At 36.6% G+C, this 19,911-nt stretch overlaps 1 protein-coding gene across 2 annotated transcripts in view; it reads left to right on the top strand.

Moving 5' to 3' along the window:
- LOC142353693 (plastin-3-like) overlaps nucleotides 1-19,911 on the top strand; it is a 577,871-nt gene that overhangs the window by 521,937 nt on the left and 36,023 nt on the right. For both annotated transcript variants that reach the window (XM_075406010.1, XM_075406009.1), the window contains exons 2-4: nucleotides 7,308-7,413; nucleotides 11,420-11,575; nucleotides 11,801-12,063. In XM_075406010.1, the coding sequence (XP_075262125.1) occupies nucleotides 7,318-7,413; nucleotides 11,420-11,575; nucleotides 11,801-12,063 (515 nt within the window). In that variant the 5' untranslated portion in view covers nucleotides 7,308-7,317. The remainder of the gene's footprint in view (nucleotides 1-7,307; nucleotides 7,414-11,419; nucleotides 11,576-11,800; nucleotides 12,064-19,911) is intronic.

The following is a 19,911-nucleotide window of genomic DNA, read 5'->3' as shown; positions in this document are numbered from 1 at the left end:
TTAACCAGGAGAAAAAGAAACTAAAATATTCTGTTTTCATGTCTTCAATCTGTGATTCTCAAAAAGAAAAATCTTTAGAAAATAGTTCTCACAAATACGAACTCGTAATCTAGATAAACCGGCACATGGAAAATAATATTGCTTAGATAAAGAAGACAAGTAAAAAGAACTAACAGGAGGAAGAAAAATTAAGTTCAGAACGCAAGCAGTTGAACTGAATTTTTCAAAAAGTCTCATTCTCATTTTGGGAATCGACAATTTTAGGTTGACTTTGTTCCCTTTGCTCAATAGGTGTCCCAACATGACCAAAATTTCATTGTCTGTTTGATTATAGGCTACTAGATTGGTTGTAGTAGCTGACATTTGCGTGCTCCTAAATTGCCAATCATTTTTTGACGTACTTGAGTCTTAAGAGTTCGATAACAGAAAACGTGATATGTCCAGTCACATCAAAATCATCTTCCCGAAGAAACGTTGAGGTAGCAAATTGCAAATTTACCTTGTGACTAGAGAAACGACAGTTATTTGCGCAAAATTCAAAACCTCTTGAGAAAATTCTAACGACGTTCAAATTTTCATTTGATTTTTTTTTCGAATTGGACTGTAGTCCTTTCTTGCTGCTGCTCCACATCTCGGATTAGATTTAGACAGCAGCATTAAATTCTTTTGATAATAAGCGTCCGCAAATTGTTTGCTGCTTGCCGCAATATTGAGGCCGCTGAATGTCAGAAGATGGTCGCCTGATGTAGTTCATTGTTTGGTCATTTGGCCACAATCAGTAAGGGTTGTGATCCCTCTTCAATTTCCCTTGTGTCAAAAATAGACCAAAGCGTGTAATTTGCTCATTCTGAACAAATTAAACGGACATCTTTTTATGAACCACAGGGGAGCAAAACCACAGGGGAGAAAACCGGATTTTTTTAAGAAACAATTCAAAAATATTTCCCAAAGGATGAACTTACTAAAATATTGAGCTGAATTGCATGGTTCTGCTGATCATTGGAAGTTCTATTCACAAATGAGCCGATTGATCCTTTCTGGTCCTTCATTGCATTTTTCAAGTTAGCAACGGTGTCCAGCAATTCAGAAGGGACCGTGTGACACTGTAATTCACTGCATCCATCAGCTTTTTTTGTAGCTCATTGGCCTCTGGACCCTCAATTTGGACGTTTGTATAACGAAACTTTTGGTGTATCACTGTTGTTGATGTCTAACGGGAACTGTAGCAGGGTTAGTTGTTTGCTACATGTTGTGCAAGTTGAATATCAAGGTTTTTCAAAAGTTCAAATTTTAGATTTCACTATGTGGATCAGTTCCAAGAACTAGAAAACTTTAATTGTTGTAATGATTAAGATATATTTACTTTTTGGTTAAAAACACTCACAGAGTAAAGTTGATAACCTGACAAAGCTAGTTATAACGAAAACAATCTTTTTTTATATTTAGAATTAGACTGACTGGATATCAATATCTTTTATTAAAATATGAGACCTGCATAATCGAAGTTGAAAACAGTTCTTTCAATCATTCAGTTTTAGTCTACAATGGTGGTGCTGGCACTTCCACCACCATAGTCATGCAAAAGCCCAAAAATAATGGGCGACATGACTGAGAAACCGTCATTTCAATCCGAACCAATCAATCCTGCGAAGCTGTCTCTTATGTCTCAGGGGATTTAGAGCCCTCAAGAAGTCATACACACTCAACGATTTTTTTTTGTGTCAGTTGTTGAAGAAGGATAGCTGTACGGTTCATAATTCACTCGCCTCTAATTTTTTTTGTTCATTAGACTACCTTTGATTTGTATGGTAAAAGCTGCAGAGAAGAAGTAATAGTCAATTAAAACTTTTCGAACATTGCGTTCATCGTCAGGTTTAAAAATTAAATGAAATAATTTACAAAGTAAATAAACTTGCCTTTGACTCTAATTCTAAGAGAAATGAGTTACAAAAACATCAAATTTTTAAACTATATTCAGTTAAAATTACATTTATACTATTTTATGTACACTTATTACACTAAAGTGATAATAATTTTGATTCCGGAGTTTTTGAAAATCTCGAGTATAATGCTTTCTATTCCTGAAAAAAGATTTTTCTTTTCATTCCTCTCTGTTGTTGTTTTTTACTTGTTGAATTGACAAAATTTCAAATTAACATGTACCAGAATAATTTTTGAATTTCAAATGTCAATTTTTTTGTATTTGAACTAACACTTCACGGTCAATTCCAGGACCCAGTACTCATCGCGCGTATTTAATTGCGGTTTCAGCTTCCTGATGTAGATCGCCTCTATTGTCATTAGTTTTTCAACCCCGCGACATGCATCAAGAATCTCTCATTCTATATTATGCGCTGTACCACAACATTCAACGAGGTGTTGTCCCACAGCGGAATCCTTCTTTTGATGCTCCAAAATTCTATTAGTAATTTGTTGGCTGGTTTGGCCAGCATAGATGGAACTGCATTCCTTACATGAAACTTTAAATGTCACATGCGATTTCAGCTTATTACCAAAAGGTGATTTCAGGGTGGGCAAGCAAGTTCTTTGCTTCCTTGTTGTGAAAATGATTGGAATACCGCACAATTTTTTCAGTCGACTGGCAAAATTCTGAGTGATGTTTCCTCTGTATTGAACAAAAAATCTCGGTTTATGCTACTTATTCTTGGAACTTTAAGATGTTGCTCATTCAGAGGGAGTTAATTTGTCCTTCATGACTATTTTATCCAACGTCTCATTAAAAATAATGGAGGACCACTCAGTTTGATATTGATTTTCAGTCCAGATCTCTTGATTTTTCTTAAGAGCTACATCAAAGGGTAGCCAGTCACTGGTCGCATTAAAAATCCTATACACATCCACTTGAAGTACATTTTTTTTAAGTTGTATCGTGCACAGCTACGGAAATTTAGGATTATGTCGGTATCGGTTGATTTTTGATACCAATGACAGCTAATTTTCCTAACTACGTTTACTTTTATATTTAGATCTAGGAATTCCAGGTCTCCGCTAACGTTTGGTGTCTCAAGGGTGAATCGTAAGTTCTTGCTGAGAGAATTTGCAAAGTCGAGGTAATCTAGAGGATTCCCATTGAAGTTGCACACTAGGTCATCTACATACCTCTTGAATAATTTCAATTCCTGTGTGTCCTCTTTGGTACCTTTTTCCGCACAATAGGAACAGATTCAAACAATTTCCTGCATGGTCCTATACTCGGTGTCAGTAATACTTTGGCATTTTGCATGAAACCAGTTTTTGCATGATTCGCACTCGACCCCTTTCCCTGGGAAAATAACGCGTTGGTTATAGTCATTGCATATCATCTTTTTATTCTCTTTTCCTCCATTTGGTTTCTGCATGGATTTTTTGAAAATTTTCATCCACAAATTTGCCAAAATTACAATCAGCTAAGCACCCATTGCTAAAACGTCTAATTGAGTGTAGCACATTTTATTGCAATTAAAGTGAACATTAGTTACAAATATTCTCAAAAGACTCTTCGTAGCTGATCTCGTAATCTCCGGTACCTCGTCAAGAGAGTACAATTTTTTAAGCGCAATTTCAATTGCCTTCTCAACCGGTAAATTTGTGTATGAGCCTTCAAAATCGAGAGATAAAACTAGCTGATCTTCATACAATTTTGTGGCCTCTAGAGCGCCTCTGGCATCTTTTGAGTTAGCTCAATATTGGCACCTGGTAACCTCACGAAAAAGGGAGAGAGAAAATTATTGAGCTGCTTATAACTGCTACCGGCTATTGAAAAAACAGGCCGAAGCGACGTACCGCTTTTTTTGTACTTTAGCAAGTCCATAAAGGCCGGCCCGTTGCGAGCTAGTTGTCCTGTGCCTGTGATAAGTCTGGTCACTTATTTTTCTTGGTTTCATTAATTGATGCAAAATGCTATTTATCAGTTTCTCTGTTTTTATTGTTATATCGTCACTTTCACCATTACGAGGTTCAAACTGACTGGAAATGAGGATTTCATTTAGTTTATCCGAGTATGTTGTCTGTTTCATAACACAAAAACCACAAACTTTATCAAATGATACAGCTAGTAGTTTTTGATCTTTCAAAAAAATATTAGTTTTTTAAACCCCTCTATCCATTGGTGTCTCACGTACATTCTTGGCGTACCATTTGCTAGACGATTCCATTTCACATAACTTTTTAACATCAGTGTTGTTCTCTCTTAACTCACGAATTAATCTGTGTACATCCACAAAAAAGTGCACTTCATCAAATTTGTCCCTGACTGGATGCTATGGACTCAATGATAAGACGCCCAGGACAAAGCTTGGCAGTACAACACCGTCCAGTGTAACAACATTATTATTAGATCCATTCGGCAAAGGGCTGTCTTGTCTCTCAGACAGCGTCGCTAACCTGTCATTAAGTCTCCTACTAATCAGTTCAGAGTTATCTCTATTTTTTTTCTAATTCTGTACAAAATTGAAAGCAAAATTTCTTTTTTCACCTGTTTCCTGAGAATGCCCCTATCCTCCAGAATATTTTCGTCGAACAATCTACGGCGCTGCTCCGCGCGATTTTTTTTTCATTATTTGAAAGAAAAACTTATTACTGCAGTCCACAGACAGTGGGACGGTATGAGGCGATGAAATTGTTTAAAAGTTCTGTGGATGATATTATCTGCATGGGTCGTGGTGACCCGGACGAGTACTTAAAATTTGCAAATTCGTTACACAACAACCTGCAAACTGCCTTAGAAAAAAGTAACATGGAAAGGGATTTGGCCCTTATTGACATTAACATAAATGTGAGCATTAAAAGCAATATCACCTGTCATTGGCATCAAAAACCAACTGACACTGGAATAACACCGAATTTTTGCAGCTGTGCAACGCTTCAGCATAAGAAAAATGTGACTCAAGGGACGGTTCACAGGGTGTTTAATGCAACCTCTAATTGGTTGGCCTTTGATCAGGTTCTTGAAAACAACAAAACTTGCTGGACCAAAAATCAGTATCCAGAGTAATGGTCTTCAAAAAAAGTGAACCAGACTTTAGAAAAGATAATAAATGGCGGTAAAGACCAATTGAGAACAATACCAAAAGAGCATTGAAAAAACAAGACTAGATCTTATGATAAGTCAACATTTTTGCTACAATACAGAGGCTTTACTCAAACTTTGCAAGCAAATTGAAGAAACTATGAGAATTGCAAATGGTTTTTACAACGCGGAAATTAAAATCATGCCTACCCACCCTGATATCATCTTTCGATAGAGACTTGAAATCCCACGTTGTATATGAGATAAAATAAAATGGATGCTGATAAATATCGGAAGTAATTTTAAATCGACAAATTCGCTCCTTTTACTTATTTCTTTCCTTAAGAGCTTAAGTTGAAAGCTGTGCACCGCTTCTTCTGAAAAAATTTCGATTTTAGGAATTGGGAACTTCAAAAAAATCCGGGTTGAAATCAATTTTACTACCGTTTTTCAAAAAAATCTAAACGATACTTATAGGTTAATAGTTTATTTGGAAATTTTTCATAATTTTGAAGATTTTACATAGTTTTGATGATTTTTTATAGTTTACAGTTAATAGTTTATTTGAAGATTTTACATAGTAAGTGAACTTCAGGAATGCTAAAAGCAGCTATTTGATTCAGCTCAGGTCTATTATCTTTGCTATATATCCTATTATAAAACCGGCTATAAATCTTGCTTCTACAAGTGCTCGTTTATACTCAACGGGATTGGGTGTCATGGAAGAGACCATTACGTTTTCCTCAGTGAACTAAAAAAAGAATCATGAAAAGAATCCTGGACCAGCAATTATAAGTAAAAATGTTCCCCGTCGTACAAAATGTCCATCGTACTAGGCTGTTCTAGCTTCAGGAATGAGGAAATATGAATTGTTTTTTGACTTAGTTCTCTGCTGCTTTCCTTTGTTTCTGAAACACTATCACGAGGGCATCAACAGAGTCCTTTGCTTGATAAGGAGGAATGTCGCCTATGCCGCAAAACCCTTCATAAACTGGGATTATACAAATCGCTGGTTCTGCCAGTCTTGTTATACGGAATAAACTGTACCACGCCCTGAAAATCTGATTTAGGTAATCTTGAAAAACTCCAGCGGGAAGCAGTTAGGTGGATAGCAGGACGAAACGAGCCCTATGAGAATCGACTGAGGCTTTTGAACATCTTTCCATTACCAATGTACATGCAGATGAACGATCTCCTCACCCTCTCAAAGCTAACTCAAGCAGGAAGAGACGATATTGAAATACCTGAAATAAACAAAGTTCGAGGAAGATCCACAGAATTGTACACGTCCAGAAAAGTAAGACTCGAAAAGGCGCGAAAAGAATTCGTTTTCAAAAATTGCAGACTAGCAAACCAAATCGACAATGAAATAAATTTTATGGAACCGCGAGAAATGAAAAACCGAATACTAAACGATGTGGAAGTTTGTTAATAAATCGTTCAACACTCAAAATATCTGCACGTGGCAACTGTGTTACGATTGTCACCGATGCAGAAATTTAGGGACAATTCTCTAAAAGCAAGACTCAAGGGTCAGAACGACCCTTCGACAAGCGGTCGTAAATTCCCAACATCAACAGCATTTGATGCTCACGGCGCTAAGGCTGCGCGAAATTGTTGGGGGTTCAGTACGAGTGCTGGTCGAAGACGGGAGGCTCGGCTCATATACTTGTGCGTTTTGTAATATCACGCTTGGCTCTTAGATGATTAGTGGGATCTATTTCTGCCCTCCAGTGTTTCTATGCCCCATTAAAAATTATGATCTTTCCCATTACAGCCCCCCATGAAATCATGCTCCCCATTATGGTATAATTACCATGACCGGGGGGGGGGGGCTATTGGTTATCTGACTGGGGGGGGGGGGGGGGCGCTAAAGTGGAGACCCAAAAATTAAGCGTTGTCGGCACAGTACATTTCTTTAGGCTCTATTCTGTTTTAGCACCCCAGCTTAGTGGGCTTATATTTTTTACGCCCCTAAGCGCACGTCCTATTTTTTACATAGTAACGTGCTATATAACAACATATAATTTGTAACCGGGGGCGTAAAAACACTTCGGGGGGTGGGGGGGGGGGGGGTGGGGTAATGTCAACAGTAGTAGTAGTAGAAAAGGGGACTACTACTACTACTAATAGATTAAAATATTAACACATGTGCCTTGAGATGCAAAAGTTACGTGCTCACTAAGCAGGGGGAGGAGAGTAGATCTGATTGATGCGCTGATTGTGTTCAGTGCTTGTTCCAAACTGAAATATAAAAAAATCGCTGACTGATCCGGGCTGAGTGATATTATACGTTTTTAGGGTTAGGGATGACAAAAGTTCCGGAAACATGGAAACAAAATTTGACAGATTCTGGTGCTGCAGATGCAGACAATATAAAGGAATTGGAAGAGGTGTTCAATAAGGTGAATATTTATAATTCTCGGAAATTTTTCTGTTACAATTTTCTCGGCTTTGAATGTTCGAAGCATGTAGCGTACATATTAATCGTATCCGGTTAATGCCTCCGTCGAGGTGAGACAAAGACTCAGGAGGTCGGGGTCCGAATCCTACCGTGGGATGATGTTTTCACACCCATAAATTTTTTTATCTTTTTATCGAAGCTACAGCCCCTGAATTAAAACCCATAACGCCCGGAGGGCATTAAGTGACCGAGGAGCTCACTTAGAGCATTGCGCTATACTAGTCTCTAAGTATGCGGTTCAACAAAACTGTTTTGAGGAGTCAATGTCAGGGTGTGAAGGGGGTGATTTTTGGTTTGAAAAGTTTGGCCCCCTCAGTCGCCTTTCCATTCACCGACACCCCCTTCCACCCTCTTCAACCTGTCGATTTGGACCCCCTCTCGTCCAGCCTTACCACAGACCACACTACATCCCCATATCGCTTGATACCAGCTCAGCCCCCCCCCCCCAATCAGCTCTTAGCCCCCCCCCCCCCCCCCAAACATCGCTCACCACCCCACCCCCTAATGCTAGCATCCCTAAGCCGCAGTTGGAGACTACCGAAGCCAACCGGTCGTTTGAGAGCAAATCACCCCATTGAAGTCGGTTATTTTAGGTTTATAAATCCGTTCTTTTTATCATGCTCATCTCACCTCTGTAGATAGAAATTAAGAGTTTTTGTAATCGATTGTATAATTAAAAGACCCCGTCGGCCTCAAATGCTACTATTTTATATTCTCTTAATTTTATATTTCGAACGATTTGGATTGTGTTGTGGCTCTTTCTTTTTTCTAAGATGGAACAGCTAATGATGTTTGGCTTTTATGATATGAAAGTAGTTAATGGGCGTTTTTCATAGATTTTGGTTTTGTTTGACTTTAACGCTACTTGTTTTCAATAAATATCTGAGAAATTTTTATTTCTCTCGCATTTATTGCGGCTTGTTTTCCTATCACTTAATGCCGAAAATGACAGGTCTTTTAGGCTTTGAAAAAAGACTATGAATGGAATTCGTTATTGGTTTCAGTTAAGTTATTGCTTTTTTGACTTAACACTACGTAGATAAAATTTTCGAGGTTTGTCGGTTATTATTTCTCTCTTTAATAATATGTTTCTCAGGCGGGATAATAGGTCTTATCGGCTTTTCAATGAGGCTCAGATGCATCTATATATGTGTTTCAGTTCATAGCTAGTTTTTTTAAAATTTGATTCTTATTTATTTTCATAAAATATTAATGAATTTTTGAGTGCAGCCCGCAAAATTTTTTGTTACTTAAGCTCAATATTGACATATCTTTTCAACTTTATAGGAAGCTTTGTTGAATTCAAGGAGGTGTTTCCATTGATAGCTTCAGTTGACTGTGATACTTTTTCAGAAAAGATTAGTCAAGTTTTGAGCCTTTTTGTTTTCTTTTTGTGCTGTTGCCTGGGCGGTTCTTTCTCATTATTGCCTCACACGAAATTATAGCCACCATTCTTCTATAATTACTGTGATGGGACTTTAGGTTGGGGGGGGGCACTAACGGGAAATACCCACAAAAGATTATTACTGACAGTTCTCATTGGCGTTGTTTTGAAGCGTATGTGAATTTTCTTAGTCTTTTCGGATAGCTACTCAAGTTTTAACAGTCTCTTCGCCTTTCTAGTGAGTCAAAAGGGATTCCATTTGCGTTCTTCAAATTTTTGTATGCTCTATGACTGTGTTTTTCTTTACAATTTCAGTGAGATTATGATTTTTGCCCCTGTTTGTTTTCCTGTTTTCTTTCCGCTCTGTCAGATTAATGACAGATATCACCTGATAAGGTTTTATTTTTAGAAATTATTGGATGCGTTTAGTAGTTACAGTTTAGAGCTAACAGTTTTGATGGCTTCGACAATGCTTGTTAAAATATCAATGAGTTTTTAATTGTTTGTTGATTCTTAGTCTTTGAGTTTGAGTGTCTTCACTGAGTTTCAACAATGGGAGGTCTCATTGGCTATAAATGTTACCTAATGAAGTGCAGTTTGGTTGAATTAAGATTTTAAATACAGTTTTTAATCACTTTGATTTTATGGGTTCTCTTTATAGTTGATGTCTGGGTTTTTAGGACGCGTATTGTGAACAGTAATTTAGACGTTGTCGTTTTTCTTTACCGTGTTTTTCTTCACAATTTCAGTGAGATTATGATTTTTGCCCCGGTTTGTTTTCCTGTTTTTCTTCCGCTCTGTCAGATTAATGACAGATATCATCTGATAGGGTTTTATTATTAGGAAATATTGGATGCCTTTAATAGTTGCAGTTTAGAGCTAACAGTTTTGTTGGCTTTGACAATGCTTGTTAAAATATCAATGAGTTTTTAATTGTTTGTTGATTCTTAGTCTTTGAGTTTGAGTGTCTTCACTCAGTTTCAACAATGGGAGGTCTCATTGGCTATAAATGTTACCTAATGAAGTGCAGTTTGGTTGAATTAAGATTTTAAATACAGTTTTTAATCACTTTGATTTTATGGGTTCTCTTTATAGTTGGTGTCTGGGTTTTTTGGACGCGTATTGTGAACAGTAGTTTAGACGTTGTCGTTGGAATCAATGACTTTGACACCACTGATTTTCTATAAAGAAGAGGAATGAAAGTTATTTTAAAAGAATGTTTTCCCTTTATGTACCATTGCATCCTTTGATAAGCATCGACCGTTGTTCCTCTGATGTGAGTGGTCAGGTCCTAGTTTTTTTTCGTTTCTTCGGATTGTAATTCAGGACTTATTCTACAGGACTTATTTTTAATTCGTGTTGTAATTCGAGTTGCAACGAATGATTTTAAATTTTTTCAGTCATTGAAACCTTTTGTAGTGAATAAGGTTATAGTCAAAAGAGCATAACCAAAAGCTAGGGGATACACCGATAAAGCCTAGCCAATAAGTCATAGTGCACTAGGGTATCAAACTGCATTAGAGCGATTGTTAGCTAGCCTTATGATTCAACTCAAGTTAAAAATTTTGTCACGTTCAAAGGCTTGAGCGGTATGAAATTGAACGCTTCATAAGTATTACTCCGAAACGTTTATTAGTCGTTTAAGTAGCGGCGTCGATAACCCAAGTCAATTCTGTTTCCGTTGCTATTTTTATTCTACAGCTTCTATGTATATTTCAGAGCTAATCTAGCAATCTGCCGGCTGTGTTTATTATAATTGTCAATTAACTTCTAAACGTAAAGTTTTCCTATAGTTTCAAGCACTCGCCATTCATATATTTGAGTTTACTTCAAAAAATTTAATTGCGAGACAGCCCTTTCTTTGCTTTTTATTGAAGATTGAGCTTTATTGTTTCAAGTATTTGTAAATGGCAGCACCAGAAAATTCCTTAAGTGTTGCAATCCGTTCACCATCCTAGCGACTAATAAATTTTTGACAATATAATAAACTTTTAAACACCATACCTACTGCTTTCACTTTTTGTTTAAGTCTTTGACTGGTATGCATTTCAATAGGTTATATACCCGCAATTTATCAAAATTCTTTATTTCGTTGGCATAGGTTGTCTTCATTACTGTATCTATAGATAAGTTAGAAACATGATCTTATACTAATTCAGGTCTTAGTTAATTTTTGCTAAATGGCCGATGTTAAGGTTGCTCATAGTTTTTGTTGAGCAAAATTGAATCGCCTTTGTTGTTCATGAGAAGTTGTTTTCTAGGTCAATTTTAGAGTTGCAAAATCTTATCGAAAATATGCATGCATTGAAGGTTATTACATTCGAAGGGATTTAATCTCCGTGATTTAATGTACTGAATTATGTGCTCTATTGGATTTAATGTCATAGTACTGATACTGGTCATCACTTGACTAGGACCGTTGGGACCTGTTGATGACCTGTCGAGTAGATTTCATATTATGCTACATCATTTTTACCATACAAGTTGCAAACAAATGTCCTTTCTACTAGATAACAATTTATTAATATAATGAGCTGTTAGAGTTATTCTGGATATTTTTTAGCTGGACTTAGATGGCAATGGAGTCATAGATGAGAAAGAAATTGGACAACTTTTCAAGTCACTTGGAGAGGATGTACCCGCGTACAAATGTAGGGAATATGTTCAGGCTCTGGATAGAAACAAGAACGGAAAAATCGAAATGGACGAATTTTTAATTGTAAGTAATTTTCTGTGGCTTACCTCGGATTTTATATCTGATGGGTTAAAGCTGCGCCTTATTTGGATTGCGCGTTTGTTAAATCAATTTTTCGGTTTTACATTTGGATTTTTACCGAAAACTGATAACAGAAATTTGTAAACTTTGTATGGAAAACTATATTTATTTGTTTTTAAAAATGCTGCGCTTATTCTCCTTAAAAAATAAAGTTTTTAAACAATTTAGATTTTCGCTAAACATCAAGTGGACACAGGAAAGGACAAAACCAGACGTCTGGGTCAGGAATTAGCCAGAAGTGTGCAATTGGTGAAGAACCAGGGTCGGGATGGAGCAATGCACAGTTACTCAGAGCCTGAGAAAAGAGCATTTGCCGAGTGGGTCAATCAGAATTTCAAAGATGATAAAATGCTGGCTCAGCCCAAGTATTTACCTATTGATGCTACCACAGATCAACTGTTTCAAAGAGTCAAAGATGGAGTTCTTTTAATGTGAGTAATATCTGTGCCGATACCATTTTAGTATACCTTATGAGAATATCAGATCTTGTTATTGCAACGGTAAAATTCTTTTCAATTCTTGATATTCTTGGTCTCGTTTAAACTGCTGGTCTCATTTTCAGAAATTAGTAATTTGTTTTCTTTTTTGGAAACGGGCCTTATGATTAATCGGCCGAGCTCCGAACTAATGTCCTGACTCTTTCTACCACACTTCAACTATGCGTGTGACGGCATCTTTTAAAATGAAATATGCGATTTTTTTAATTACCTAGAGTAGCTTCATTTAAAGCAATGAAGCCTGTAGTCACGATCAGAAGTATTTTGGACCAGCAACTGTTTTTGAAAGTCAATGGGCTTAACCTAATGCAATGACTTAATTTCTATGAGGTCTCTTGCTGGGGCAACTTGAAAGATCGAAACTACGTTGGAGTCCACATTGAATTTCTCTTAATGCGCAGCTTCTCTTAACTTGTTTCGAATATTTAGATTCATTAATAGCCGCACAGCGATAGCTGGGGCTATTATTGGCCTTCTCTTGGTTTTTTACAATTCAAAGAATTTGAATTGTATTGGGGCGCTGTCTTTTTTTTAAGATCTGTTCACACATTTTCATGAATTTTGAATTCAAATTGGAGTAGTGATTTTGGTCACACCGAAACAGGAAATGGAGCGAAAAAGCGAGCGGTTTTGCGGCGTGAAATTTTTTCGCTCTAATTTTAAAGTAGAGTGAGAATACGGTGTTTGAACAAAAATTCGCTTTATCGGTAGTGGTTTTTTTGTTCACATGCGGCAATTTCACTTTGATTTTTACTGTTTTTTCGATTTTCTGGATCGCATTTTTTTCTAAATGGTTTTTCCAATCCATTCATAGTCCGTTCCAGGTCTAGTTTGCTGTTTAGTCAACGAAAAGTCTTTGAATTGTACGTCAGGACTTGTCCTGCTATGTTTTTTTTTCTTTAAGATCTGTTCGCACATTTTCATGATTTTTGAAGTCAAATTGGAGTAGTGATTTTGGTCACGCCGAAACAGGAAATGGAGCGAAAAAGCGAGTGGGCTTGCGGCGTGAATTTTTTTCGCTCTAATTTTAGTAGAGTGAGAAAACGGCGTTTGAACAAAAATTCGGTTTCTCGGTAGTGGTTTTTTGTTCACATGCGGCAATTTCACTCTGATTTTTACTGTTTTTTCGATTTTTTGGATCGAATTTTTTTCTAAATGGTTTTCCCAATCCTTTCACAGCTCATTCAAGGCCTAGATTTTTGTTTGAATTAAAATTTTCTTTCTCGCTAGTGGTTTTTTGTTCACATGCGGAATTTTGACATTGATTTTCTGTTTTTTTTCTGGTTTTTCATCTGATTTTTTCAGTTCACTCATAGTCCATTCTAGGTCTAGTTTTTCTGTTTAGTCAATGAAAATTCTTTGAATTGTACGTCAGGACTTGTCCTGCTATGTTTTTTTATTTCGTCGTCATGATTTTTGTTACGACCATATGACGTCACAGCCACTTTTTGTTCATTCTTTCATGCAATTTCAACTGAATTGCATGTGTGAGGTCATTTTTCGCTCTTAGTGGAGCGAGTTTTTTTGTTCATGCGCGTGATTAAATTTTTGGTCACACTTGACTTACCTCACTCTCAAAAATGACTTCCTCACTTTGAAATTGACTTTTATTTACTTTAATTCAAAGAGATAAGGTCAAATGGGTGTGTGTCACTCTAAATGAAGTTTATTCGAGATCAGCTAATAGAGGCAGCAATAACTTATACAGATTTTTAATCAAAATATAACAGATCAGCCTTCAATGAAAAGACGAATTTTTTGGTCTGTCTTTTACTGTTTTTTTAGACTGCCGGTCTACAAATCTATTGCGGCTATTTTCTGGCAATCTGCCAGCTATGTTTTTTAACAAAGTTTGTAGCAAGTATATAAGTCCTGTCGGTCTTATGCAATTTTTCTCTTGACCGATTTTTCGTCTGACACATTTGATTTTTGTCCTCAAAAACGGAATAAACAGGTCATTAAGTTCTCTTAGAGCCTTTCAGCTCAGTAGTCTCCAAGTACGCGTTTTACAGAATTTGCTTTGGAGACTTATACTTGGTGGAAGGGCGGTTCTTAGAGGTTGCCCCCTCCACAACCTCCACATCAGCCTCCCTCACACTTCACCCCTCCCCCAATCCCCACCCCCTGCACAGCGTTCACGCCGTAAGGGCCCGTGCAGCCCAAAACCACCCCCATGAGCCCCCGGATCAACCCCCCCCCCCCCACCCCGCTGCGCTCACCTCACGCCCCTTCAATTAAGCTGAGGCTAGCCTCACTATAACGTGGCTAACTACTGACAAAGCCAACCGCTCGCCGTTCTTTTGAGAGCGATTCGCCTGACGTTTGTCGGTTATGTTTTGGAATTTTTCTTGTTCATTGAATGTGTAGCTATAGTGAAGGCCACTATTGTTAGTTGCTTTCATCAATTGTGTGTTTGGACTATTTTTCATTGGACTATTTACTCCTAAGAAAACCACCCTGACTTGTGTTTATTATGTTTAGTCTGAAAATTATTCATGCGCCGAAGTTGAGTCCGAGCAGAATATTACCATACTTTCGTAACTTATAGCTAGTAATTACTATAGTAGTATACACACTATTTATACAGAAACTAGTTTTTAGGCAGTTACCACAAAGCCCATTTAGGTAGTGGTTCCTCAAATTAATTGTCACAAGTATCCACGCGGAAGTTTGAATCGCATATACAGCAAACCTTGTTTGCGGGAGTTAAGCTGAACACATTATTTTTCAAGCAATAAATTTAACTCAAAATCTAGACGGGCCAATGTAAACTGTGAGACGAACAGAATACCGGCCATCCTAAAAAATGGAATATCTCTAGACTGATCCAGTGCTGATTTTCTCTGCCAACACGTTCCTGGCAAACAGGATTTGAGTTTTGCGTAAGACATCCTTTTTACAATTGCGTAAGCCTTTGAGGTAGCTATGTGATAAATTTCTTTTATTATACATGCTGTACGTCCCACAAAATTTGACCCCTTCGTCAGTTTTTTTAAGTGAAGCTGCAAACTTAAAATTCAAATTGCTGGTATCGTTTTTAGTGGTGTCCAAATTTTGTTTGTCTCCTAAAAAAAGTGGGTATCGATTTTATGACAATTATTTGTATGACAATTATTTGTATTTCAAATTTGATTAAAAGTCGGGGGTAGAGTTTGAATTCGTAACTACATTGTGTTGCACTAAATTTAATAGCCGCCGTTAGCCTCCTAGGGCTAAGTGATGATAATGCTTACGTCCAAAGAGGAAGTGGAGCGAAAACGCCTGGTTTCTAGCGTTAAATTTTTGCTCTAATTTCAAAGTGGAGTGAGAAAAAGGTGTTAGAACAAAAATCAAAAGAAACAGGATAAACCGATAAAGCCCGGTCATTTTGTCATAGTGCATTAGGTTATCAAAGTTCTTTAGAGCGATTTTGAGCTGACTTTATTATTATGCTTGATAGCTTTCAGTTTAAGCTGAATTATATATAATTTTAGAATCTAACAAACTGCACACCGAATTAGAACACTTCTTCAAACATAGGAAAAATTTTTGTCATTTTTATCTCTTGTTTTTTTTCCTGTTTCACTCCTGATGTGTGTGGCTCTTTTCTTGCAATCGGCCTGCTCTGTTTTCTATTGTATTTTTACTACAGGCCACCAGTCTTTTTGGAGTTTTTGACGAAAAATCTTCCGATTATATTCAATCTTATCTTTCCATCCCACACCCCGTCCACTGTAAAGCTAAAACCAGCGTCTCTAAGTCAGACTCAGCGAACTACTGACGAAGCCAGCCGGTGGTCAGTTGTTTGTGAGCATTTCCCGCAACATTTATTGATTGTTTCTTTTAATAGTTGCAAAGCGATATTGAGACTATTTTGGGTCTAATCGTAGAATTTTACAATTGCGTTTTCTTTTTTTCGGTAACTGAGCGGGCAAAGATACACAGGAATTTCAGGGAGTGAACAAAGTTTGAAAAAGTTGTTTCAATGGGCAGTTTTGAAGAGCGGAGAAAAAAGAAATCTGTTTGTTCATATCTTTTTGATATGCGAATGAATTTTGTTTGTTCACGTGCTTCTTTTTCATGCTTGTCTTTGTTTCCAAAATTTGTCTTAAAAGGGACTGTAGACTTAATAAACATTATTCATGCTGTTTTGATAGTGTGTGGAATTTTTTTGGCAATTGAAGGGAGTTTATTTGCTAATTTGAAGGATTGTCAAATATTTTATGGATTTTCAGGCTACTTCGCGACATTTTTCTCATTTCATTGTTTTATTAATTGCCGTACAGCGATAGCTGGGACTGTTATTGGCCTTCTGTTTGTTTGTTTTATTTTGTTGATAAGATTTTTGTTACGACCATATGACATCAGAACCACTTCAAATCTGCTTCTTGTTCATTCGTGCATGCAATTTCAAGTGAAGTGCGTGCGTGACGTCATTTCTCACCCCTAGTGGTGTCCAAATTTTGTTTGTCTCCTAAAAAAGTGGGTATCGATTTTAAGACAATTATTTGTATTTCAAATTTGATTAAAAGTCGGGGGTAGAGTTTGAATTCATAACTGCATTGTGTTGCACTAAATTTAATAGCCGCCGTTAGCCTCCTAGGGCTACGCCTGGTTTCTGGCGTTAAGTTTTTGCTCTAATTTCAAAGTGGAGTGAGAAAAAGGTGTTAGAACAAAAATCTGGCCAGAGTGGTTTTTTTGTTCCCATGCGGATTTTTGTCATCATTTTTTATTATTTTTTTTTTTCATTTTTTATCTGATTCTTTTCCAGATTATTTTCCCAGTCCATTCATAGTTCATTCTGGGTCAAATTTATTTTGTTTAGTCAAGGAAAATGTTTTGAATTGTGTCAGGACTTGTCCTGCTATGTTTTTAATGCGTTTTACTATTTGATCACCACGATTTTTTATTTTGACTCATGACTTACCTCATTCACTTTTTCCGCCAATTAAATTTTAAATTCCGTCTCTCATTGAATTACGCAATGTAGTGAATACAGTCAATGTCAAACGAGCAAAATCAAAAGAAACAGGATAAACCGATAAAGCCCGGTCATTTTGTCATAGTGCATTAGGTTATCAAAGTTCTTTAGAGCGATTTCGAGCTGACTTTAGTATTATGCTTGATAGCTTTCAGTTTAAGCTGAATTATATATAGTTTTAGAATCTAACAAACTGCACACCGAATTAGAACACATTTTCAAACATAGGAAAAATTTTGTCAATTTTATCTCTTTTTTTTCTGTTTCACTCCTGATGTGTGTCAAGCACATCATGGGTGGCTCTTTTCTTGCAATCGGCTTGCTCTGTTTTCTATTGTATTTTTACTACAGCCACCAGTCTTTTGGGAGTTTTTGACGAAAAATCTTCCGATTATATTGAATCTTATCTTTCCATCCCACGCCCCATCCACTGTAAAGCTAAAACCAGCGTCTCTAAGTCAGACTCAGTGAACTACTGACAAAGCCAACCGGTGGTCAGTCGTTTGTGAGCATTTCACGCAACATTTGTTGATTGTTTTTTTTAATAGTTGCAAAGCGATATTGAGACTGTTTTGGGCCTAATCGTAGAATTTTACAATTGCGTTTTCTTTTTTTTCGGTAATTGAGCGGGCAAAGAGACACAGGAGTTTCAGGGAGAGAACAAAGTTTGAAAAAGTTGTTTCAATGAGCAGTTTTGAAGAGCGGAGAAAAAAGAAATCTTTTTGTTCATATCTTTTTGCTATGCGAATTAATTTTTGTTCACGTGCTTCTTTTTCATGCTTGTCTTTGTTTCAAAAATTTGTCTTAAAAGGGACTGTAGACTTAATAAACATTATTCAGGCTGTTTTGATAGTGCGTGGAAGTTTTTTTTGCAATTAAAGGAAGTTTATTTGCTAATTTGAAGGATTGTGAATTATTTTATGGATTTTCAGGCTACTTGGCGATATTTTTCTCATTTCATTGTTTTATTAATTGCCGTACAGCGATAGCTGGGACTGTTATTGGCCTTCTGTTGGTTTGTTTTATATCGTTGATAAGATTTTTGTTACGACCATATGACGTCAGAACCACTTCAAATCTGCTTCTTGTTCATTCGTGCATGCAATTTCAAGTGAAGTGCGTGCGTGACGTCATTTCTCTCCCCTAGTGGAGCGAGTTTTTGTTTGTTGGCTTGATTAAGTGTTTGGTCTCACGTTCCTTACCTCATTCTCAAAAATGACTTCCCTACTCTGAAATTGACTTTACTTTAATTCAAGGAGATAAGGTCATGTTTGTGTGTCACTCTAAATGAAGGTTATTTGAGAGCAGCTAATAGAGGCAGCAATAACTTATGCAGATCCTTAATCAAAATTTTACATCTCATCCTTTAATGAAAGGAGTAATTTTTTTGGTCTGTCTACAGTTTTTTTTAGACTGCAGATCTACGAAGCTATTGCGGCTAATTTCTGGCAATCTGCCAGCTATTTTTTTTTAATTTATTGTTAAATGAATTGTTTCCTAATGTTCCCAGGTGGTTTATATTACGAATTGAATTAAATTCATCCGGCAAAATCAAGGTTTTTTTCTGTTAAGTTTGACAAAAAATGAGAAATGCGCTACCTTTTTGCTCTTTTTAGTTAGATATTTGTAAGCTTATAAATGAATGCCTGATATCGTGCCAGACTTTTAATGGCCTCGATTGCACCGAACAAAGTTACTTTTTTTGTACTTGTACAATGTGAAAAATAATTTAATTTTCTAATTTTATAAGCTGTTTTACTTAAGGCCAATTTTTTATTATTTGACTAAAGATATTTTTTTTTGCTTTGATGCGTTTTTCTAGTAGATACTAATTCTTTGAAGGGCGTTTTTTGGCGACGACCAATTCGAGTCGTTCACGGAATTCTTCCGGTTTTGTTATTTTTTAAGATCTGTTCACACATTTCATGATTTCCGAAGTCTAACTGAAGTGATTGAGTTTGAGAAAGTGTGTTTTTACTGATTTTCTTTTGATCGGTTTGTTTTCTAAATGCTTTTCCGAATCAGGTCCCAGTGATATTTAGGTCTAGTTTTGTGTTCAGTCGATGAAAATTCTTTAATTTTCAGTTCTTCTCCATTGATGATTCTTACTACTAATTTGACTTCATTTTTAAAAATGTTTCCAGATTTAGTTTAATTTGTGTGCGTGTATTTTGTTAACTTTTGTGCTACCTTCAAGTTTTTGGACATTATTTGCTTCATTGGTCTCTTTTCAGATTTAGCGAAGAAAAAAAAGATTCGCAATTTCTTGGTAATTTCCCAATCCTAATATAACTTTCAGGCCTGATGAACGGTTTCCGTTTTCGCCTTCATTACAAAATGTCAGCTTCTGTGATAATTGCTTTAAATCATTCTACCAAGTGAGCTATGAAACACTGACATCCGGTTCGTAATTGCTCAAAAGAGTGCAAAAGTGTGTGGTTGAACTGGCTTTTATCATCGTTTTCGAAAGAATAAATTGCGCTTTCAAAGCAAAGAAACGAGGAAATTCTGAAAATTAGGAAAATTGACAATTAATTAAGTTTTCCGTCAAATTGTCTAGCTCCATTGGGAACCAACAGTTCGTAAATGAGAATTTAAATGTCACATGCCTGTACAAGCAAAAGGAAAGCGGACTGAATTGGAGCTCGTCAATGATGCGTTTTTATGAAACTATGAAGTGTATGCTAATTGAAATGATTGTCAGGTATTGCGGTAAATTTGATCAATGTAGTTTTTTCCTAGCGTTATCTCATTAGACTTTTGGTACTTAAAAGTTTAAAATTTTAGTCGACCTGGTCGCTTTTTTCTTCAGTGTTCGTTGC

Source organism: Convolutriloba macropyga, chromosome 14 (genome assembly GCF_964194025.1).
Source record: "Convolutriloba macropyga chromosome 14, txConMacr16.3, whole genome shotgun sequence".
Taxonomy (NCBI): Eukaryota; Metazoa; Xenacoelomorpha; order Acoela; family Convolutidae; genus Convolutriloba; species Convolutriloba macropyga.
The sequence above is the reverse complement of the archived record's forward strand: the minus strand, read 5'-3'. Positions and strand labels throughout refer to the sequence as shown.